The sequence below is a fragment of the Astatotilapia calliptera genome, chromosome 1 (assembly GCF_900246225.1).
Source record: "Astatotilapia calliptera chromosome 1, fAstCal1.2, whole genome shotgun sequence".
Taxonomy (NCBI): domain Eukaryota; kingdom Metazoa; phylum Chordata; class Actinopteri; order Cichliformes; family Cichlidae; genus Astatotilapia; species Astatotilapia calliptera.
The window spans coordinates 17241724-17265659 of NC_039302.1; the positions used below are offsets into that span (position 1 = coordinate 17241724).

General features: G+C 42.6%; 2 protein-coding genes across 15 annotated transcripts in view; both read right to left on the minus strand.

Moving 5' to 3' along the window:
- The window catches only part of fam189a1 (family with sequence similarity 189 member A1), a 122439-nt gene extending 117086 nt beyond the window's left edge, over positions 1–5353 (minus strand). The window contains exon 1 of one of the 2 annotated variants that reach the window (XM_026166783.1): positions 4001–5353. In XM_026166783.1, coding sequence (XP_026022568.1) covers positions 4001–4249 — 249 coding nt within the window. In that variant the 5' untranslated portion in view covers positions 4250–5353. The remainder of the gene's footprint in view (positions 1–4000) is intronic. The other variant, XM_026166792.1, reaches the window with a different exon arrangement.
- Positions 5354–7671: 2318 nt separating this feature from the next.
- tjp1a (tight junction protein 1a) overlaps positions 7672–23936 on the minus strand; it is a 102006-nt gene continuing 85741 nt past the window's right edge. For 5 of the 13 annotated variants that reach the window (XM_026166809.1, XM_026166846.1, XM_026166882.1 and 2 more), the window contains 15 exons: positions 23678–23704; positions 21476–21558; positions 20935–21145; positions 20226–20326; positions 19793–20143; positions 18522–18770; positions 16507–17325; positions 16298–16380; positions 15991–16170; positions 15777–15883; positions 15399–15658; positions 14934–15082; positions 14628–14848; positions 12894–13037; positions 7672–8861 (listed from right to left, as the gene is read on the minus strand). In XM_026166809.1, the coding sequence (XP_026022594.1) occupies positions 8767–8861; positions 12894–13037; positions 14628–14848; positions 14934–15082; positions 15399–15658; positions 15777–15883; positions 15991–16170; positions 16298–16380; positions 16507–17325; positions 18522–18770; positions 19793–20143; positions 20226–20326; positions 20935–21145; positions 21476–21558; positions 23678–23704 (3080 nt within the window). In that variant the 3' untranslated portion in view covers positions 7672–8766. The remainder of the gene's footprint in view (positions 8862–12893; positions 13038–14627; positions 14849–14933; positions 15083–15398; positions 15659–15776; positions 15884–15990; positions 16171–16297; positions 16381–16506; positions 17326–18521; positions 18771–19792; positions 20144–20225; positions 20327–20934; positions 21146–21475; positions 21559–23677; positions 23705–23936) is intronic. The other 8 variants (XM_026166815.1, XM_026166837.1, XM_026166829.1 and 5 more) reach the window with 8 other exon arrangements.

Below are 23936 nucleotides of genomic sequence, written 5' to 3' on the forward strand. Positions count from 1 at the left end.
ACTTGAGCAGATTAGCGCAGAATTTGCTGACGGTCGGTGCTGAAAATGCAGCAGAAAGAGCTGCCGCACAACAAACACCAAGAATACCATTTAAAGCTGCCTTTGTTAAGGCCCAGTCTGTAGATCTGGTATGTTGGACTGTTACTTTTAAAAAGGCTCTAGCTGTACACAGAAGCAACATCCCTCTCCTTTAACACAACCAGGAAAGCGGGGGAGGGGAAAATAAAAGGAGTAAAATCCGTTTCCAGAGCTCAAGAGATGAGGAGAAGGAATATTCAGACCGAGAGAGTCTGAATTTGTAAACGATGCCTGCAATAACTCGCCGTGATGGATTTCAATATTCACGTAACTGCCTTTCTTCTTGAAAAAAAAAAAAGAGACAAGCAGTTTGTGTTTGTGTATTATGTGTCCGGGTGCTTGGATAAGTTCCAGGTTTAACTCGAGGAGATGCGAGATGGACGGGAATTTGTTCTGCATCTCAGCTGCTGACAGCTGCGGCTCGCTCTCTGGCTCGCTCGGCCATGTCGTCTCATTCATTAACCAAACCTGGCAGGGTGGTGTGAGTCGCAGCCAACAGGTAAACGCGCTGGGATTTCTGGCCTCGCGCAGAGCCTGCGGTGCTCGACGCTGCGGCCGAGAGTCCTCTTTTTGGTTGGGCTGTGGTTGGCTGTGAGAAAGTGCAAGATATTCGAAGGATTTATCTTTGTAGACCAGGCAAGTGTGTGTGTGTGTGTGTGTGTGTGTGTGTGTGTGCGTGCGTGCGTGCGTGCGTGTGCGTGCGTGTGTGCGCGCGTGTGCGTGTGTGTAAACTCTGAACATCAAAGCTGCAAAAAGAATATTTTTTCCAGAGTGCGGAAAATCAGGAGGGTCTGAGGGAGGTATGCAAAACATTGAGGTGGGATAAGCGTGTTAATGTTTCTGTGTGTGCGTCTTCATCTTTAGACATCTTTGTGAGGACAGAAAATTGGCATGCTATTATACTTGTGGGGACCAACAGTCACTTATGGGAACAAAATGCCTGTCTCCATGAGTTTGAAGGCACTTTTGAGACTCAAAATGTGGTTTTAGTGTCAGAGTTACAATTAGGTTATGGTTAGATTTAGGCTAAGTGTTAGGCATTCATTTTTGATGGTTAGGGTAAGCAGGCAGGGAAAGCATTATGTCAATGAGATGTCATCACTAAGATATGAAAACAAGTGTGTGTGTGTGTGTGTGTGTGTGTGTGTGTGTGTGTGTGTGTGTGTGTGTGTGTGTGTGGGAAGAGGAGGAGCGGCCTCAGCAGAGCACTGATTGGCCTGTGTAGGATTGTGCCTTTTCTTCTCGATGCAACCGTGATGAGATCGCACAACACAAGTCATCACACAGAGATCTGTAATGATGTCCCACAGTTACTGCACGCAGACACTCCCAGAGTACAAACACACGCACACACACACACACACATATAAGTACATAGGCTGACTATTTGTTGCCACCTTCATCATTAGCTCAGTGGCTTCAAGGTTCAATACTAAGTAAATTACCTTGCCGTTAAGAAGCACAGCGTTATCATTTTACCCCCGGCGTCCGGGACGTGTGTCAGCAGCAGGCGAGGCTCGTGTAGTCGCTTTGACCGGGATACATATTTGTCTTCACACCATGAGGACTGCTAGCTGCTCAAAAACAACATTCACTCACATCGAGTGATGGAGACAGACACGTTCTGTATCAAAAATCAGATTCGCTCTACAAAGTCTTTAAAACTATACATGGTGGGCTTTTGTGTACAAATACATCTTATTATTGAGTCAATTGACAGAACAGAGCTGCAAAAAGCTTCTTGTTCTACCCGATCAAGACGCTGCAGATTCATCATCTCCTTGCAAAATGCAAATGTAGTTTCTTTAAATTGAACTCGCTCATTTTTCTTGCTGATATTATAATTTGACATTTCAAGTCCTATTATGCACAAAGTGATGCTTTGCTGCACCTGTTTTCACTCTGGAAGTGGCGAAGGCTCCATCAGAAGCCAAGAAACCACGTTGACTCACAAGGTAGAGGAATATAGGATATTGCACAGAAATGACTGGTGTAAAATGTAATTTAACCAAACATCTGATATAAAAGCTATCATAAAAACAAATGAGAGAAAGCTTTAGTTTATCAAAAGTACTTCTAGCAAAAAGCCACACACAGGCTGCTCTGCACATGTACACAACAGAGTCTCATTTATGACAAACCAGCAAGAGAGAACAAAGAAACAATGAAAACTTATAGCCAGCTGAGGACTAATAGTTCATAGTGTGTGGCATTGTGGCTTAACGTGTTACACGCTTCTGGGAGATCATACCCACTTGACCCAAGATACTGAGCACAGGAACAGGTGTTAAAGGCATCAGGTGACAAATTACACATCACTGAAACATCAAAATGATTTTGAAGCTGAAATAACTGCAACATGTTCCTTTAAGACCAATTTGATGCGAGGCATCAGTGTGCTGAAAAACTGCTTTCTTTTTTGCAACATTTATCATGACCAAAAAGAAGAAAAGAAAAAAGCCTTGTGGAAATGTTTTAGTCATTCGGAGCATTTTATAGCTCTCGATATTTCAAAGAGTGACTTTCAGTGTCTCATTGCCTGTGGGCAAATCACTGCCATCATTTGTCTCCAGATAGGCAGCTCAACTCAACCGCATTATCTCCGGTTTTGGCGCCACAGTGTCCGATGGTCTCTTTCTGCTGGTGAGCTATTTGTTTCCAGCACCTTTCTCAACCAAAGCATTTTCTCCAAACGTTACACACCATCCTTCCTCTGAAATGACCTGACAGAGGATTGATTTCAAGCCACAAGGTAGCTAACTGGGACATTTTACAAGGATATCTTAGGATTAGAAAGGCAAAATCTTTCTTCTGTGTGATTCGTTTATTTCATTTCCCCCTGAGATTATGTTACAGCTTTCACTGATGTTAATTGCAAACCTACTTTCGTGTAAAAGACAAACAGTGAAGCACTCTTGAGAACATGCTCGAGTTTGGAGCCATCGGTTACTAGGCAGGTTTTGTGGTTTTCCTGAAGACGGAAATACTTGTTTCTCATCTGCTTTTGCTTAGACTCATTTTCATGATTTATTTCATTATATTAAATTTTAAGGACTGGTTTTTTTTCTGCAAACTTGAGGCACGTGGGCTGGAAAACTTATGCACAGCTGAATCAAGGCACAAAAGATGCAGGTTTCAGATTTTCAACGTGCACCACAACAGGCTGGTAGACCTGTAACACGTTCTGCAGAAAAGTTGCCCAAGGCACTGATCAAGAAAGTGCGCTGACCTTTGAACTCTGATCCCTGCGGTTGCTTACTATTCCCCATACACTCCCACACACAGGCTCTGACGCATGCTATTTCTCAAACACACACACACACACAGGCAGATGGCCCTCATGCTGCACACCTCCCCTCACCCTTGTACTGTGTCCCACCGCCTCTATAATTAATGGAGCAAGCCCTGCTCGAGGTCTCTGGTAGGATAAAAAAAAACAAAAACAAGGAAGTGTTTGTTCATGAATATTTACAGAAAACAGCATGAAAATTTCACACAGAAAGAAAAAAAAAGATTATCCCAAAGTATCTTACTGTATCTTACTGTGCTGAAGGCTTTAAAATATCCTCATCTTTCTATGTGTGTGTGTGTGGTATCACTGGTTACCACAGAGGCTCTGTATCCTCAAAGCTAATTGCATAAGATTGGCTCTGTCCTCCAAAAATTCATTTAGAAGCTAATTTCTTTCTGTCATGGCCAAGTGATTTAGCTCTCTCCTTGAGACAAACCAGCTAGAGCCCTCTAAAATCCTTATGTTACAAAAAAATCAACTTAGTGTTCCCCAAATAGCCAATTTCCTCCAAATGCTTTGGAAAATAAAATAAAGCCGATGATGTTCGTCTCCAATTAGACTGCAACACCTGAAGATAATTCAGATCCAGACTGATTCCTAATGCGTGTATTGTGCGAGTGTTTTACTCACTGAGAAGCCTGCCCAGAACGGACAGGAGTGCCGGACTCTGGGTGATGTGGTGAGAGCCAGAGCCGCGAAGCTCACAGCCAGGATGAGACTCCCGAGGACCATTTGAGAGACTCCCAGAGCCAGCATGATCCTCGTCCGGGTACGGTACTCCCTCAGCCGGGACAGACTGCGGGACAGCGACGCCGGGCTCAGAGACCCCGGGCCGCCTAAGCCACTGCTGCCGCCGCGGGGCAGCGCGTTCACCGGCATTGTGACGAAACGATGCGACCGAACCGGGTTACACAAATGCAGGTGTAGCAAATAAAGGTAACAACATCCGATCAGAAACAGAAGCCTCGCGTATTTGGCCCGCAGTGATCTGGCAAACGGCGTGAGTCGAAGTCAGAGTCCGATGTGGAAGATTTTCTCCATCACTTAAGATGCTCGGAGTCCCTCCAATTAGAGATGCTCTGCGGCTGATGGGAGGAGAAAGGTGAGCAAAGAGCGGGCTGGACGAGCCACCGGATGTTTACCAAAATACGCACAGATGTTCTGGACGTCTTCAAGTCGAAACACGGACAATAAACCTCCGGAGTTCCTCGCTGACTGCTCCAACAAGAGCCCATTCCTGAAAAGTCAAGACGCAAAGAGAGGAAAAAAGCCCCAAACGCTTCATCGTGCTGTCAGCCAGCCTTGCACCATTGTCAGGCTGTCATGCTCGCCTCTGCAGGCTCTCCAACAACTCAAAAGCGAGGGCTGAAGCCTGGATAAAGACGCGCGTGGACAAAAACACACACACACACACACACACACACACACACACACACACACACACACACACACACACACACACACACACACTCCTCCTAAACGCACTAAAACGCCTAAACGTTTGAGCCCACGTTGATGGGTTTCTTTTTTTTTCTGGGTCTTTAAGTGTTTGAACACCCCCCTCTCAGGTCTGAGCGAGCGGCTTTTCTCTTCTTCGGTGTGAGAGGCACCAGCCGTGCTTTTCACAGACGACAGCAAATCTAACAGCCAGGACAGGAGATGCACACTGCGTATTGGAGATGTGCCACTCTGTGCGTGTACATGGCGGCGGGCTACACGGAGTGTGTTTTACTCTTGATGGTGAAGGAGGGGAGGAGGACTCCTGCGCTATCAGGAAACAATAAAGACTAAAAATATTAGTAATAATAAAGAAAATCTGCCCGTTATTTGTTACCCCTCCTGATGTGTAATTGGTTCATTAAAATAAATGAAAGAAACTGACATTTTAAGTCCACGTGTGTCTGGATTTCATGGCTTAAAGTGAGTGCGGATTAACCTTAGCTCCAGCAGCTCCATCGGGGCATCTAACATTGACTTTGTCCTGTCCTTCATCACGCAAGTAAAGCTTCACTACAGGGGAGCTCCGAGGAGTTAGACCTTCCAATTATCATCAGTAAAATATGTCACAGGTCTGAGTTTGCCATGCAAAACAAAGTCCGATACGAATACATATTAATTGTGATCACTAACATATCCAAACAAGATTTCTCAACTTGTGCTGGGACCTCACGGTTCATAGGGATTGATAACAACCTGCATCCTGCAAGGCTCCATCTCTGCAGATGTTGTATTAAACCGGTTTTTCAGGTGCTGCGTGGTTTTCTTCACGCATTTTATGAAAGATATTTCAAAGAAACCAAGCAAAAACCATTAAAGGCGCGTCAATACATGGAAAAATAATAATAATAAACGTTACTTCCACAGCTGAAAGATTAGCTCCGTCCTGCGGAAAAGACCCATTCACAGCTCACCAGCGCCACCAAGCGGTGAGCAGCGGTGATTTTTGTTTTTTATTTAAATCACAATATACTCTAATCTGTTTTTTTCCTTTTTAGTGTCATAGATGCTGCTTACTGCTTTCTGATTACTAAGTGCTACATTTATTTTTTATTAACCCTGAAACCTTTAAATAGTGTAAATATATTTTATAATCCATTCATGACTGTAAGTCCATGATAAAACGATGAAATCATATTTTATGTATCAGCTGCTGAAATAAAATATAGCCAAGCATTCATGTGGATAGTTCAAACAAAGCTACAGTTTATTAAACTGGTTATTTGAAAGATGTCCTCAACACAGTCTGAACTCTGTCAGGCAGCTTTCTTTTAATTTCTTTAAGTAGTCTTCAGGAATAGTTCGTCAGGCTTCATGAAGGACACTCAAAACTCTTCTTTGGATGTTGGCAGTGTTTTGTTCTGTTTCCTGTTAAAATGATCTCACACTGCTTCAATAATGCTGAGGTCCCGCTCTGGGGAGGCCAATCCATGACTGACAGTGTCATGGTGTCGTTTTTCTGTCTTTCACTGCACTGGCAGAGTGTTTGGTATCGTTGTCATCAATCAGACACTTTTCCGATGGAATTGCATGGTGGGCCAAAATCTGACCTCTGACAAATCCAATGTAGACATTGAGTGTTGCACTTCTCTCCTGACCTCCTCTGTATATGTTGACCATAATTCTAACCACAAATTTCCAATTTGGATTCAATTTTCCATAAAACTTGTTGCAGTGGGTCTTATGGACCTTGTGTTTTTATATCCAGGTATGCTTTTACTGCATTAGCAGTGTGTTCGAGGTCATTGTTATGACCAATTATCTGAAAAGAATATAGAAATGGGCGGTTTCTTAAAACCTTTTGCACTATACTGCATATTATATATAAATACAATACCCATCCATCCATCTTCTTCCGCTTATCTGGGGGCAGCAGACCTAAGCAGAGAAGCCCAGCTCTCCCAAGCAACCTCCTCCAGCTTGTCTGGGGGAGCACCAAGGCATTCCCAGGCCAGTCTAGAGATATAATCTCTGCAGCATGTCCTGGGTCTGCCCCGGGGCCTCCTCCCGGTGGGACATGCCCAGAACCCCTCACCCAGGAGGTGTCCTTATCAGATGCCCGAACCACCTCAACTGGCTCCTTTCGATGTGGAGGAGCAGCGGCTCTACTCTGAGCCCCTCCTGGATGGCTGAACTCCTTCCCCCATCTCTAAGGGAGAGGCCAGGCACCTTTCGGAGGGAGCCCATTTCCACTCAGAAAGCAGCGGCGGAAATACAAAACCCTGTAGGTTAAAAAAAAGAACTAAATCCTTATCCACTCTTTAATTTAAAAATGATTTTATTTATTAATACAGTGGTATACTTAAAATTGTGTTGCAGAGGAGAAAAAAAAAAAGTCAGCCACAAGTGAAGAGCTAATATCCAATAAAGCCGTGTTATATCTAAAAGTAAAACAGTACTGGTGTGCCATACGTAATATATTGTCTATTAGTACAAAAATACATTTAAGGGCACACAATATAGCATCCAGTATCAGAAATCAGTGAGAGGGACACTTTGAGAGCACACCCTTCCAAATGAAGATGTTTTAAATGCATCTGAGCCACAAAGACTTTCCTTAACCCTACGTGGACAAAGTAATAAAAATAGAAATAAAATTAAAAAAAAGACGACCTTTTTGAGACCGTAAAATAGCAGTGGCAACATATCGGTAGAAAAGGTGTGATGTATTATTGTTAGGTTACAATTCAAAGGCTTGAAGGTATGCCCATAATACAAAGATAACCACTTTCACTTCCTTCTGCTTTTTTAAAACATGTTTTCTCTAAGTTTTATACAAAAAAGAAAGACATACAAAAAGTTCATTTACAACAAAAGAGAAACAAGGCAATATGCTAGCTTTATTTACAGCCACCTCTTCTCAGATGGTTTTTTGTTTTTAAGCAATGCATAGCAGATAAAAGAAGAGCATACCTTTGTTATCTTTTATCAACCGTTTCTGCGTGTGCTAAACCCAAGTTTATTTATACAGAGGGTTCACAAAAAATGGCAAAACAAATGACATTATACCATAATTTATCATAACTTAGTTTTTTTTTTTTTCTTAATGAAAAGTGAATAATCTGCAGATAAGGCATCACTGCTTATTTGTGTGAGTGCAAAGAGTGCACAGAGAAAGGAAAGATATTAAGTAGATGTGAGGAAGGAACCGAGGAGGCTACTGGACCTGAGTAAAGAACATGCATAGATCTCCCTCAGGCTGGAAGGAGAGAGGTGGTGCTCAGTAAGAGAGGAAGTTACAAAAGGTAAGAAAAGGAAGAACAGAGTGAGAAGTGTAGGAAGAACGTCTCTAAAAATGTGCTGCTGCTTCTTGGGTTCATGTCTTGCCACCTCCTTAAACCAACTGTATCAAACCTTCAGTAAGATTCCTTCAATGTGGAAGGGGGGAAAAACAAACAAATAATTCAGTCCCCTGCACTGAAAAACAACAAGATGTCGACTGGCAATCGAATTTGAGTCCAATTTGAAGTAAATATATATATATATACTGTAGGCATATATAGCATAAATACACTGACACAGATTTTTTCAAGCATGTATGCTGCCTCAAAAGCCATACATCCATCTGTACTTTTGTAAAAAAAAAAAAAGAAAAATTACATTAAACATTGCTTTATATATAAGTGTCAATCGTCAGTGACGTGGGTCATGCATCATTTTACATCAAAACTTTGAAATTGAGTTTAAAGAACAGCTCGTAGCGATCATTGGTGTCTCTCCTTCGTCCAGCACTGTCTGGGTCTTCTTCATGCTCTATTATCCCGTGTGTTTTGTTTGCTTGGAGTGCGTCTGTCAGTGTGTGTGTAGTGGTATACGTGTGTGTTTGCGTGCGTGCCCATCGTCTTCATTTCATCCGCCATTCTTCCACATTCGGTAACATCACACCTGCTGTCTCTTCTTTAAAAGTGGTCAATGAGCACAGAGACACAGTTGGCTCCCACCAGGTAGTTGGGGTCTCCGGTGAGAGACTTGTTCTGCCAGCTTTTTGGATCACCTGAGGACAGACAGATGGGGGGTTGATATTAGCTGCTTTTTTTTTAATGTAAAAATTCACACCCAAACCTCTCTTTAAAAGTCGTGAACTCGGGCTTTCATTTTAAAAGAGCCCTGCCTGCACAAGTTAATGATATTCATGGTTTGTGAGCCACGTTATGTGAATGTTTAAAGCCCGTATCCGAGGCGGAGGAGCGCGAGAGACTAGTAAAACCTCTTTGGTGTTTTTATTGAATGTCCCCAGCCTCTTGTTGACTGCAAATTAAACCTTGGTCACTGTGAGGTCTGAGTGTAATTGCAATTATAAACATGCGTATCTGTGCCAAGAGGAATCAAAGGAGGCAGAGCGAGCTCAGCAGAGGTCCATCAATACAGGACTGACCACAGTGCATGTCACAGTGTGTGTGCAGCCTCTTCACTGATACAGCCATACTTTAAAAGCTTCTTCTTAAAAGAGAAACGCTCCACTTTAGATCTGTGTCAGACAGTCTGTGTCTGACATGAAAATACTAACTGGTGGACATCTCTCTCCATCCCCTGGTGCATACGTGGACTTGCTGCTGGCTGAACTAAACTTAGCCCAAAAAAGTAGGAACATTTGTTTGGTTGATAATTTCTTTGTTGTAACGATGCTTCTTGGCGTTAAACTCTTACACCATTGGAAAGCTGTTTTATTTCCCCTTAAATGTTGACTCGTTTATAAGGAAAATGCTTTTGTTGGTTGAGCAGCAGAGTTGAGTGGTGCAGTGTTGTCGTTTACTGTATTCTGAAGAAACAAGACATGTTGTCAATTAACAAACAGGGACCTCGGCAGCATGTGGAAGAACCTTAAATAGCCATGACAGCTTGGCTCCTCCTCCTCATGCTGGTCACCAAGTTGTGGTTGTGTTGGTCACAGAATAAGCTGTTTGGCATTGGCAGAGAAGATCTGGCAACGCAGACACTCAACTCTGCTGCTCAACCCACATTTTTCTTTCAAATGTGGCACTAATCAAGAGAAAATAAACAGGCTTTCCAACGGTATAAAATTCAATGCCAAGAAGCATCGTTACAACAAAGAAACAATCGATCAAACGCAAATTTCCGTACTTTTTGTGCCACGTTTAGCTGTCATGTCACACAGTAGAAATGAGATGTCAGGTGAGCACCGTGAAGCTTTCCAGGATGATGTGAAAACAGCTTTCTAGTGTCAAACTGCACATTAATCTCCATAGGGATGTTCTTACATCCAAAAGAAGCAGAAATGAGTAAAAACAGATATTTTGTATAGAAGAAGGGGAGGGCTTAATCTAAAGACTCGGCGCCAGGGAAGAGATTAAAGCGAAGATAACCACGTCTTCTGCTCAGGTAAATTAAAAGCACCACTTATAACTCAGATGAAAGCCTTAATTGAAAGTTTGTTTACTGTGGGCAGGCTGTGGCTCTGAAGGTATAGCACGATGCAACTAATTCCCAGTGGTCAGACCAGCACTTACATGGCCGCTCACTGTCACAGACGTGCGAGCTATAGTTCAAGCGGCTGTGTGTAAAGTGCTCTGATTAACAGCACCGACTGAGGCGCAGGTGTAGAGCTTATATGTGCAGAGTCGACACCTGTTTGCCTTTTTTCTGAGAGCTGTTAACGCGCCTCACCAACATTTATCTTTCCTTTTTAGTCCAAACAGAACACAAAAACGTTCATTTCGATGAACTCATTGGCCACTTGTCGGCTCTGCACTCGAGCTGACTGCTTATGTGCTCGACATAAGCACAAAACAAGCTTTCAATTCTGTCCTTCAGTCATCGCCATGTTCTTTCACACGCGCTTCACAGAGCGCCTGTAGCTTAGACACTAATAAAGTCTGTCTGCAAGTAATTCTTGATGTTCATGATAATTGCAATACATTAAATTTTATCCTACGGAAGGCAGAGAGCCAAAATGCCGACCTTTAAAACTTCAAATAAAAAACTGCATTTGAGTTATGAGTTCCGGGCTTTCGCCTCCTTCCTTTGATGCCAGTATGTGACCTTACAAGAATAGCTGCCAACTTTCTTCCAATGTGGAAGTCACAAATCTCATATCCATTTGTCAGAAACTATTTTGTGGCGGCATATGTATGATAAAGCAGTTAAAAAAAATCTGCTTTAAATTGCATAGAATAGAAAATATCAACCGAAAGTGACACCTGAGAGCAGAAATCTGACATTTTACTTACAGATGACAAAAGAATCCCTGTCAAAACAGTCAATTAAGTTTCTGTTAATCACTCATTTCACCCTCACTGTATCCTTAATAAACATATATTAACAAATACATTACAGGTGTATCCTAAAATGTGTGAAAGGAGGTCCCCGTTTTGTTTGTAATGAGCAAGAACTACAAACAAAACAGTCGCTTATCAAAGTACAGCATCGTAGCTTCATCTCACTCTCTGGTCACTGATGGGATCAACCCTTCAAATATACTACGGTGCCAAACTTCTGCTTTTTATTAGAAACAACAAACAAATTCTTCTACAGAGCAAAACTGCATCACACTGGCTGTAACGTAAGTATTTAAACACAGCAGAGATAAAGGGCGCAACAAGAAGCAGAGACTTGCAAACGGGTGAAAAAAATGAAAAAGAAAAAAGGAGAGAAGCACAAAGCAAAGTGCGAAGAAAACCACAGAAGGGTACAGGAGGAGGCCGGAGAGTGGCCTTGCTTTACAATAAGAGGATTACGACGCAGCCCGATAATCCGCCCACAATTCAGCAGGACAACAGAGTGAGCTGACATCTCATTCAGCCTTCCATGTCTCATCCTTAAAATGAGGCTAATTAACAGCTAATCCTGACCACTGCCAAAATGACCACTGTTTTTGAAGATGGGATATGGGAAGGACAGTTTGAAGAAAAGGCTAATTTAGCTGCTTCCCTCATATGTGTTCAGCTCTCATTTTTCTTTGTATACAGATGTTTAACCCGGGTTCGAATTCTGGGTCTTTCTTGGTTTGCTCAGTTACGTTATAGATTAAATGAAAACCAGTTTGAGGAGGTTTGTTTTGTCTACAGTACAGTACAAATATAGAATTTAGCATTCAGAAATAATCTCCTTTGTGGTTTTACTTGTACTTTGACACTGTAGTGTATATCCTGCTTTATACAACTCAAATATGAAAAGATAAGGACCTGCAGCGACACATTTGAACTAAACTAAGTCCTGCGTCACACTGCAGGCCCTCTAATTCTGCAGTCTGCGTATGTTTAACTTGTAATTGTAGCTAAATTTATTGGAGCTATGTAGCAGAGTGACACTAGCTATAAACTGATAAGAGTGCTGAACTCTTCCAGTAAGTCTGGAAGAGTTCTTAGCATGAAAATTCAATTTCTCACCACCTGAAAGCTGCCTTCAAATAGGAACACTTTGAAAAATGAGAGCTAAATTTAGAAAGCTACAGCCTGACATCATAGCAACATGTCTGTGTTTTTTTAATTTTTATGCAGGATAATGACATAAGTTATCGTTTATGACAGCGTCCCAGTTTCCAGAAGATCTGTGAAAGCTGTTTGTTCTTCAGGTCGGGATTGGGCGGCTATGTGAAAAATATGAATCTGAGCACAGAAGCATGCATTACAGAGTAATTACACCTGATGAAGTTCAATTATAGTGCAGCCAAGAATCCAGTGCATGCATGTTAAATGGAAAAGAAAAAATGAGAGGAGCTTGTTAAGATGATTGAGAGGAAGCAAGAGGGAAATGCTGAAGTTTCAGCATGTGAAATGAATAAACCAGTGGTACAGTGTAAGAGACTGTGGGTTAGTCAGTAAAAATACAGGAAATGAATAGACTTGAAGCCAGAATTATGAAATAAGGTGGATTTTCCCCCCTACATTGATTCTCAAACATCGTGTCATACATCATCTGGTTGATTCTCTTTGAGAGTTGGATGTTTGATAAAGAGAAGAATCAAAACTAGGGGTAAAAGCTGATTAAAAACAGTGACCCCAAAACCCTCAGTTTGTCACACAGCCAGCCCAAACGACCCCAGAAGAACAGAGAGAGCACAGCATACCCGACGAGGAGTCGGAGGATTTTAGAGCAAAAGACCAACCATCAGGGGTCATTGACGCACAGTGAGGTAAGCGTAGCTCCACAGGCTTCAGGAACTTTAGGCCGTGAGGTCCACACATCACCAGAGGGCTGAGCAGAGTCTCTCCTGCAAATACAAACACACAGCGGGGTTAAACATTCTGTCACAAACCCACACAGGTATAAAATGTCCTTTTAGCCTAAAGCTTTTGTTGGCTTTTTGCTTCTAGGCATATGAGATTATTTGGATTGGGTTTCATGACAATCTATATAATAAAACAATTTATTGAATCATCATTTTGTTTTGAGATGAAACTGAACTAATAAATGCTCATTTACGTATTTCATCCACCCAACAGCCATTCAATCAATGCAACACCCAAGCAATAGCATCAAATAAGGGATCAGAATCTTTTAATGATCCTGGCCAATCAGCTGAATGCTGCGTTTGTGGCGATTCAAACAGGAAAGCTGCATAGTGCCATCTGGTGGACAAACTGTGCACAATCAGCACTCATAACATGGTTGAAGGGGGTTTCTCCCGTCTCTTCTTTACTTTAACTAAATGCCAATACTGACAGATCGACAAAATAGTCACCAATAATATCGACCTGCCAATAAATTGGTGAGACTCTAACAACGTGGATGATAATGGCTGCAACAAAGGGATAAAAATCTTTGTGACAGCAGGAGAACCAGCTGTAGACATTTTCAGCAGTCTTCCTTTTTCACACGTAGCATCGGCAGAAAATTGTGGCTTTTATGTTATACTAGTTCTAATAACATATTTTACTCCAACTTCTTCATTTGCTACTGAAACAGCACCAGCATCACTGCCTTTTAAAACAAAACTGATTACAATATTTGGCTCTGATTATTCTCTACCAGCTCCTGAGGGAATTATCTGTCTGCTTAGCTGCTGAATTCTTCTCCATGTTCACCACTAAGTCACCGTCTGCCAGCAGTTTGAGGCTGAGCAGGTAGCGTGCAATGGGTTTTTAGAGATGGTTCACTAAAAACAGCTGCCTGCTGAGTGAAGTCTCACTGTAAAGCTAAAAGCAGCTGCAGTTTCAGATTCTCTGAATGTGCATCACTAAAACGTGAACCATTCTACGCTGTCACATATTTCCACATAATCACTGGTCACACTGATCTAAGAATATAAAGTCTGCCTCTACCATCCAGTCAACCTGCAGAGCTTACATCCATTTCTGTCCAGAATCATATAAATAATGGAGTTAAGACCTTGAGACAATTTCATAAAACTAAGGTATCTATTGATTTGTGTGGTTACAGTGGATTACTGTGTTACAAGGACTGATCTAAAGCTTCATTACATGGTGGAATGGGATCTTCTTAAACTCAAAAAGCAGTGACATACTCCACAGGAATGAAAGCTTCACCTCTTCATTTTTTTCGTCAATGGGGAGGGCAATAAAGAAACTACCCTACCATTCAATTCAATAAAAAAAAAAAAAAAAAAAAAAAAAAAAACTGGACTGGACTCATAACAGCCTCATCAAGGAGAGACAGAACAGACTGTTCTTTCAGAGGATACTCAGAATCATTCCTTTTGTTAGGGCGTTGATCAGTAAGATGGATATATGGCGGTACATGTGGACAGCACTTATGGACAGCAGAAGAACAAAAAGCCTCCAAAACAAAAACAAAAATACATTTTGTTTTCTTTCTTCCTCCATTTTTTTTAACATCTTACCTTTCTCCTTGTCGAGTGGCGGCAGAATGCTGTTGTCTCGACAGACCTTGAAGTAAATCTCTTGCTCCACGCCGTCGGGGATGGCACCCTGCGGGATAATGATGCTGACACCTGTCTCGATGGAGCTCAGAACGCCACCGTTAGAGTTGAAGATACCACGAGCTGTTGCCACCACAGTGTGACCTTCGTCTTCATCTTCATCATCCTCTAGGGCACTGGGGCTGGGAGACAAACGGCTTTAGTGTCACACTGTTATATTTAATAATAAACCTTTACCTTTAAATTTACTCAGACATAGCTTCCTACCTCACAGGGATGGCCTTGGGCATGGCGTTTACGTTGTTCTGCTGGTATTTGGATCGGGGGTCCGTTGTGCGTGTGAAAGTGTCCAGGCCACTGTCTTGGTCTGTGTTATGGGGCTGTGGGGGTACCTGAGGCTTTACCGGGCTCGAGCTCTGTTACAGATGCAAGAGGTTTAAATGGGACACTTTATTCATTTAAACATTTTAGAAATTTTAGCATATGCCACCAACATTTCAGAAAAACCTGTTGGTCATTAAATTTGAAAAAACACTGGAAACTTTTCTTTACGTTTTAAAAAACTGTATTACCCTGTTCATGATTTTAATGTGACACGAAGGCTGACAGCCGAGGTTACATTAAGAGCGCCATTTGACTTTGATTCAAACACACATTGATTTTAAAGCTTGCAACCTCCCCTGCACCATCATATATTTGACTCTGTGAGACCTCGGGCCAAAATCGGTTTACCTTGGGAGCACTCTCAGGCTTGTCATTGGACAGGAGGTTGTGGTTGAATTTAGGACTGTCGAACTTGCGCGAAAAAGGCTTGGCAGAGGTGGTGTAGGGCTTGGGCGCAAAGCGGTTGTAGGTGGATGTGGGCAAACCCCCAGTGCTAGTGACCGTCTTTGGAGGCTGTTCACTGGTGCCATTGACTGGAGACTTCTCAGGGAAACTCTTGTGAGGAAGAAAGTTGGTCTGGACCGTGTCCTCTCGAGCAGGAGGCTTGGCTGTAGAAGAGCAACGCACATCAGCCAAAAAAAAGCTCTACAGTACAGAACACAAGTGTATTTCCCCTTTGATCGCGATCTTATATGAGATAAAAATCCTGACTACTGTCAATTTTACCATCAGGTGAGGGCTTGGGCAGTATGGCCGGTGGCACAGCTGGTGTCACTTGGGGAACTGGTTCATAATTTTTCTCCAGTGGACTTGGTTTCTCCACTGAGTCCATCCTACATCACAAAATGAAAAGCATAAGTTAGATAGAAATATAAAAAACATTAAGGAAAAGAAAAGAAAAAGACAAAAATATGGAAATAATAGGGAAAGTGAGAATCACCTGGGGAAGCTGTGGCTGGACTGTGCTTGTGGTTGGGGTTTATTGGAGCCAACCTGCAGTCTGTCAAAGTAAGACAACTGTTTCCTGTAGTAGTCCTCATCCTCATCAGGGTCATAATGGTTGGAGCGCACGATGTCATCGGATCCCTTGGACTGAGGCTTCTGAGGCTCTGGCCCTCTGCTGGTGTAACAACACAGTCCAGAAGGTAAAACACATGGCAGAAGTTAGAGCAAAGCAGATGAAAAGGAGTTTACAATACAGAGCCAAAATGAAACTGAGACATTTTGAACAGCAACTATAGGCTTACCTAAAGGTCTTCTCTTGATCCAGGTTGCTCAGAGAATTTGCTTTAGGGATTACTCCACCAGCTTTCAAGGGCAAATCTGCAGCCTGAAGCAGGAAAAGCAATGAAATTTATCAGAGGGATAAAACAAATGTTTTCTTCTTCTAAGCTGCTAATTTCCTAAAAGTTGAAAGTAACTTGAAGAATTGGAAATTCATATCATGCCAGTTTACCTTATTCCCAAATGAATCCCCGACATCTCTGGCTCGGTCCACGGACACAGAGCGTTTGTTCTCAAACATTTTGACCCTCGTCAGTACTGACTGAGGCCGCATGGCTGGATCTTCCTCCTGCTGCTCATCTCTTGCAGGTGCAGCTTTTGGAACATCAGCAGGTGAAGGTGAGGGAGTCTCGACTTTATGAAGGGTGGGGCTAGATTCGAAGTTCACTGGAGCAGGATCGTACTGCTGAGGTTTGTAGCCTTTCTGCTGCGATGCTGGTCCCTGGTTATAGGCCGGCCGCTGGGCAGCGGGTTCTGGTGAGCGGGCAGCTGAGGGGTATGTGCTCAGGTGAGAATTTGGGTCATAGTGCAATTCAGACGGCTGAGGAGGAGGCGGAAGATCATCGTAACGGACAGGTGCTGAAACTGTCGGTTTGCCGTAGCGAGGTCGTCCGTCAAATCCCTGCTGAGGTGGCGGCTCGTCGTAGCGCAGTGGAGGGGTGTAATGAGAGTCGGGGCCCTCGCCGTAAGGAGGACGGGGATCGTAGGCCTGGGTGTTGGCAGTAGAGAACGGCTGGTTGTAGGGGTTCCACGGTTGCTGGTCATAGTGAGGCACGCTGTTGTCATAGCTCTCATAGTTACGGTACTTTGGTTCCTGGTAGCCAGCGCCGACACCACTGCTGCTGATGTCATACCGACTGGGTGGGTGGTCGTAATCTCTGTACGGCTGCTCGTCAGGGTGATAACCCTGCTGAGGGTTGTACGTCACAGGCTTCATGCCGTGACCACCTCTGCCTATGTTGTCTGTGCTGTACGGATCCTTCTGAAACATCTACCGAAGAAATACACAACAAAAAAAGGAGGTTAACAACGTCACAGGTTCCAACATATACTGCAAAGATGTGAATTATGTGAAATGGAAAACTGGACACACGCAGACTAAAGAAAAAACAAATCTGCAAAATGAATTGCAGAAGACGAAACGAGAAGGGAAAGACCTGAAATAGAGAAACTGAGAGGGAGGAGTTACTAGTCAGATAATATATTAGATTTAACAGAAATTGCAGCACAGCCAAATACTCCAGCTTAAAAAAATAATTTAAAAAAAAAAATTGCAATGTACCACAGAAACATTAACAGAGTTTAAATAAAGAAAGAATAAAGTTTTTGAAATACGCAACAAAACAATGGGGTTCATTTTTCTCACCTTCACTAAAAAAATGAAAATAAAATTACAAAATTAAGCGCGTATAACGCTTAATTAAAACTCCTTTCACTAATTAGAAAAATTATTTCTGGTTGCTTCAGGCATGACGTGCCGATCTGTAGTAAACAAACGGGAACGAAAAAAATGTCACCCACTGTCTTGGTGCAGTCGCAAAACAACAAACAGTATTTAAGGACCGAAGCACAAACTCCTTTTACAGAAGCACATTTAAAAACCCTGACATTTAAGAAGTAACCATTAATTCTCCATCAACAGCTAAACACAGTTTCTGTTAAAGGTTATCATGGCCAAATGTTTTGTCCTCATAGATACATGCGGGACAGGAGGAAAATAAAGTTTCAGGAAAATGAATGGCTACTTTTACAAAGAAACAATCCATTCAGTCTGCACTGATAAACACAGCCCAAAGAGATCTGCTGCTATTGGTTAACAGAGGCAAACGCAATGTGGCCATGCAAAGAATATAAGCAACAGTCAGAGCTGCAGGATATCCACTGCTCTTCTACACGTAGGCCTATCAGCGCAGCCATCACCCTTCAAGCCCACTGTTGTTTACCAGCATCTGCACACACACATTTGCACCCCCACACCACACACACACACACATATCTGTCTCTTCTGGGCAGCACTGTGGTCAGCAGACATGCAGGGCAGAAGAAAAGAGAGGGAAGCGTGGCAGCAAGAGGAAGATAGGACAGGCAGCAGTAGCAGCAGCACAGAAGTTCAGCCAGGTCAGACCGAGCTGAGCCGAGCCGAGCCGGGCCGGGTCACGGAGCATCCAGTGACGATCAGATGGATACCTTTGGTTCTGAACTGCCCAGTCCAGACTGTAGAGGTTCTGGCGAGATGCTCTGAGGTGCTACCTCAGGTGTGGGCCTTCTAAGTGAGCCAGCCTCTGGGATGGGGCTTGACTGGCTGTAGGGAGGTGCAGGAGACTCAGAGCTCAGAGCCCCTACAGTTTTTACAGTAACGTCGACAGCAGGGGGCATTGTCTCAGCCTTGGGCTCAGGCTGCTGGGAGATGCTAGGGACAGCAGCGGCCTCTGCTTTCTGTGAAGTGGTTCAAAAATGTTTAATAACATGCGCTGACACACTGTGGTGAAGTACAAGTGTTTCTACCTTCTCAGCCCCCCCCCCTACAGTGGTCTGCTCTTTGTTTACCCCTACAGTTTACATTGATACAAACAGCCTATCACTCGCCGCCGTATTTAACAGTAGCTACAGATCAACCAATAGCAAGTGAGGGTTAGGAATTAGCAGCAGGACAAGTTTTCAAGGTTAGGTGATACTAACTCGAGTTTAATTCTATGGTTACAATACAGTAAGTCGTTTTCTCCCTTTTCATGTTCATTAACACATCATGAGACGACAAATGCTTAGACTGTAATATCACAACTACCAATAGAGTAGTGATAAATACATTTCACAGGTACACTGGATTAACACTGGCATTTCCAACATGCACATAATACTTTCTGGTGTCATATTGTCACAGTCCCAATCATAGGTAGAACAAAGGCAGGAAGTGCACATAGGTGAATACTGATACAGACACTTAGACAGACAGAAGTGGGATTTTTTGGCTCTTTTTTTCCCTCACTCAGTGACATTAGTAATAGTCACACTAATAAGACAGCTTGTGGTAATACAGAGTGCAAGAGTAATAGTAAAGGTATGAAGTCTTCTCCTCTTCAAAATTAAAAAAAAAACAAACAAAAAAAAACACACGCCCACAAATATCAGTCAAACACACACATAGAGGCAAATAGGTAAATAAATACTATAATAAATAAAGATATATATTTCTTTATAGTTGCGCATATATATATATATATATATATATATATATATATATATATATATATATATATATATATATATATATATATATGTATTATGATAAATACCTGACCACAAAAGTTTTCACTTTCCCGTTGATATTGTTTTATAACAGTTAATAGATTAACTGCAAATACAAAAAAGTGACTTCAATAGCGCCTCCAGAAAACCCTTCTAACGCACACCGCGTCCTCCAGACAACAGGGGAGACGTACAGGTCTCAGAAACGCTACCTGCTGCGGCGCTGGTGCCTTGAAACCGGCCGGGTCGATGCGGTTCAGGGGGTCCGGCTGCACTGTGTGCGGGTAGCTGACATAGCCAGGGGGCTCTTGGATGACAGGCGGGTCCTCACGGACAGGCTCGGAGGACCGCGTGATGGCAGGCTCCGTGGGTGGACCCACGTCATCGTTCAGCGTTTCATCCAGCTCCTGGTCGGTGTAGGCTCCTCCCTCTGTGTCTGTGTCCTCATAATCGGAGGTGTGGCGGCTGTCGGTGCTGTACATGGAATACTCACTGCCTGGCGCCGACAGGTAGGAAAGGCGGTCGTCATGGATGTCCAGGTCATCGTCGCCAATTCCATCAGCCTGTGAAATAAAGAATACAATGAGAAGGGGACTGAGATAAGAGAAATCTCATCAATATCGTGTACGTGTGCGCATGTCTTACCTTGCCCTCTGAAACCCACACCAGCTGGTTCTGCTGCTGCTGGATTATTTCTTTCAGTGCTCCAAACCAACCATCGTTCATGTTGTTCAAGTTAATGGTTGCTGAAGGCAGAAAGAGGGAGGGGCAAAAATGAAACTCTATCCACTCACACAATTATTAAAAAAAAAACAAAAAACAAAACATTTGTATCACTTATTCCTAGAAATTAAGTTTTGCACGCTGGAGCAATATGACTCTGGACTAGAAACTAAACGACAGTCATTTTCTCCACTGGTGACCCAGTATGTATGCTGTTACAGATCAATAACCAGATAAACATCCTGATTTTAAAAAGAGGCACAGTTGCACAATAATGTTAAGAAAGATGATTTATGAGAAGAATGTGTGCTTAAGCCTGAATGGAAGCTGATGGCAACGCTCTCTCGGCCCGCTCGGTTTATCTTCAACAGATGCTCCTCAAACATGGTTAGAGCACATCCTTTGACAGGGAGACTGCACGCTGAGAAAGAGGCCTGGGGGCACACTTGTGAGGACTTTAACAGAACAGGGTCAGGCACAACAAGTGCGCTGTTGCGACAGCAGCCGGCACTGCAGCTCTCACTTGTCAACTGTGTGAAATTCGTCTTTGCTCCCTGTGAAATCTCCCACTTAAACCCTCCACCCCTCCCGCCCCGTGGATGAACCCTTTTATTCCTTCCACTGGACTCACTGGTGAAGAGGTGGTGGTTGTTCTTTCTTAACTTGAGGGCTCGATCATAAAGCTTTCTTGCGCTCTTCCTAGACTCGGGGCAGAGCCGTGTCCTCATGTTCTTGATGCCCTGCTTTGTGTCCGGGTTGAGAAACACCACAATTGGATACCACTGAGCGTAGTTCAGTCGGTCCACTGCATTCGGGGTTATATCCAGCACCGCATGCTTGTCCTTCAGGTACAGACAAAAAATAAAAACAAAAAACACGCTTTATAAATGTGATTATTTGCCATTTAAGGACTGAGTCTCCATAAAGTAGAATTTTGTGAACCATCTTTTCCACTATTCACAAACAGGCAATCTTGAGTTTAGCACATTACTTTGGGTAATGTATAATTTCCTTGAGTGAACACCAGATGGCAGCAGTGAGCTGAGCATGTTATTGGCTTTCCTTTCAATGTTTTTAAAAATCACCAAAACAAATGGGCAACAAAGACATTTTCTATCCACAATCCTCCATAATTTCAAATCAGTACAAGTGTATATTTCATTTCAACTCACTCGATCAATGATCTGCTTAATTGTGTGCAGGCGGATGATGCCAGAGCTCTTCTGGTCTGTTCCTGCATCCCTGGGTTCACTCTCTTTGGAAGACAAACGGACAGAGTCACTGCATCACATCAACAAAAGAGAACGACACCAAGAAACACAGGCTGTGCCCCAATTAGACATCTTTGTAGCGTGCAGTTGTCGACTCCCATAAATAGAGCAGTTAAATAGGGAATGACGATCTTCGTACAGGAGAGGACAAGTGTACGTTTATACAAACAGCTACGTAATAAAACACAAAATGAGGACAGCAGCCAACTCATGCAACGGTCATTACGGATTTTTGGGGAGGTTCGGGGAATGAAATCCAGCGTTAAAATGTGTGTGTGCAAGTGCATGTAGCAGTTTAAAACATGGTGCAGGAAATGTGTTACGTGAGGAACACTGACATTAAATAAGCACATACAATAGCAGGAGGGTCATTTGGGATTAATGAGACTGAGGTGCCATTGTAAGCCTAGAGGATTTAAGCAAGGATGTGAAGAGAGGTTTATAATTTAAACAAAGACAAGCAATTGCTTCCTGCCTAGAAATGCATAGAAAGGCTCAGAAGAGGGCAGTCAGCTCACCACAGGAGGCTTAATAGATAGCAAGGCCTCAAATACATCATAGAGCCCCATCTAGTAGCATCTAAGCTCTGCAATCATTGGCTGTAACTATCAAAAGGGTTTTATTAAAGGGCAAATAAACATAGCCATTCATGCACAGGTTCAAGCATATGCAGCGATGTTAAAAGTAAATGCTAAAATCAATAGTTCTTTTTCTGCCATTCTAAAAAGGCCAGTAAGTGAGACATCTATTCATTTTCAGTCACTAAATAAATCTGTTATTAAATCTGCAATGGGCGCATGCAGAGAAACAAGACACTGACACTAGCTGTCAAAAGAACCACAAATGTATTGAAAACCTTCTTTGCACCACCAGTAAATTATGACAGTATTTTACATTTTCCTGCTTTCGATCGTCCACTTACTTGAATCCAATAATAAAGCAAAACGGCCTAAAAATAAACCTTAAAACTTGAGCAGTTTTCCTAATTGGCACTTCCATTTAAAAGCTTTTCGCCCATATTCAACAAGAGTGTTTGTACCTGAAAAAAAAAAAAGCTCAGACTTTAGACTGCTCTAAATACTCCAGTTCTTTTTTTTTTAAATACTCTTGTTTCTGTATGTCAGTGAGAGAGGATATCCTCTCACTGACATGGCCATTTCAGGCACACAGCTCTGGCTGATGATGAACTGAGGGGCTCCACCAAGACACGCCGTGTAATAAAGAAGGAACTGTGAATCATGCAGAGCTACTTTGTTGGAGTCCAAGAAAAAGAAATATGTAGCTGGAAACAAGCATAGTAGGTCCACTTTGATTCTGTGTTTATGAGCCTCCCTTTAAACAGTCACTGTGGTGTAATTAATGGGCAAAAAGTGGGTGATGAAAGTACAAATATGCTTAGTCAAGTAAATCCTGATCTTCAGTCATACCTTTTACGATCATCAATACTGTTATGGTTATCGTTACTATGATTATTATCAGTATTTGCACATGAGGTTGTCAATGTGTTTTTCAAATACCAGCTCAGTCTCCACTGCATGTTAAACTGCACGGCTCGTCATGCAGCCTTGCTGTTGTCATTCAACATGAAACCTGCATTTAGACGGAGAATAGCACTCGATTTAATTCGAACAAAAAAATGTTGTTGTGTGCAGGAAGCACGCTTTTTGTCATTCACTTGCACATGCTAATCTCTTCTGCAACTTAGGACAAGAGAAGCTATCACGATGACACACAGGATCAGAGACGTCAATTGTGCAGACTCTATAACAGCAAAAAGTTTATTCTCCACGTTTGAATTAAACAGAGACATGCACTACAAAGCTGCGAGTCAGTACAACATAATATTTCTTTTGTCTCGAGTCTCATGTGTCAAGTTTTGCAAGATTGTGCGTCACTGGCCGAAATGTAATAATAGAGTTACTCCCGAATGTGATGACAAAAGAAAATTAAATAAAGTGCTATTCCCTAATATGCATAAACCAGGCAATAGCTCTTTAAACATCTACAGAATAGGGAACTAGCCACCAAACACTAGTTTATAGATTATCTGCCATTCACTCAATTAAATAAAAGAAACAAAACTTGATGCACCAAGTCACATACTTTCCCCTCCTTGTTGCTGATGTGTTTCTGAAAAGAAAATACAGTTACACAAACATCACTGAGTTGTGCAAATGAACATCAACGACTGGAAACAGTTGTGTGGATGTGTCTGCTGAACATGTGTTTGGGTACATTGGTGCATGTGCGGCTCTGCACTTCAGGTAATTGAATTTCAACACCGAGTATTAAAATGAAAACCGCACATTAAAAGATGCTCGAAATTTCTACAAGTGAGAGGAGGTGGATGACGAGTGTTTAG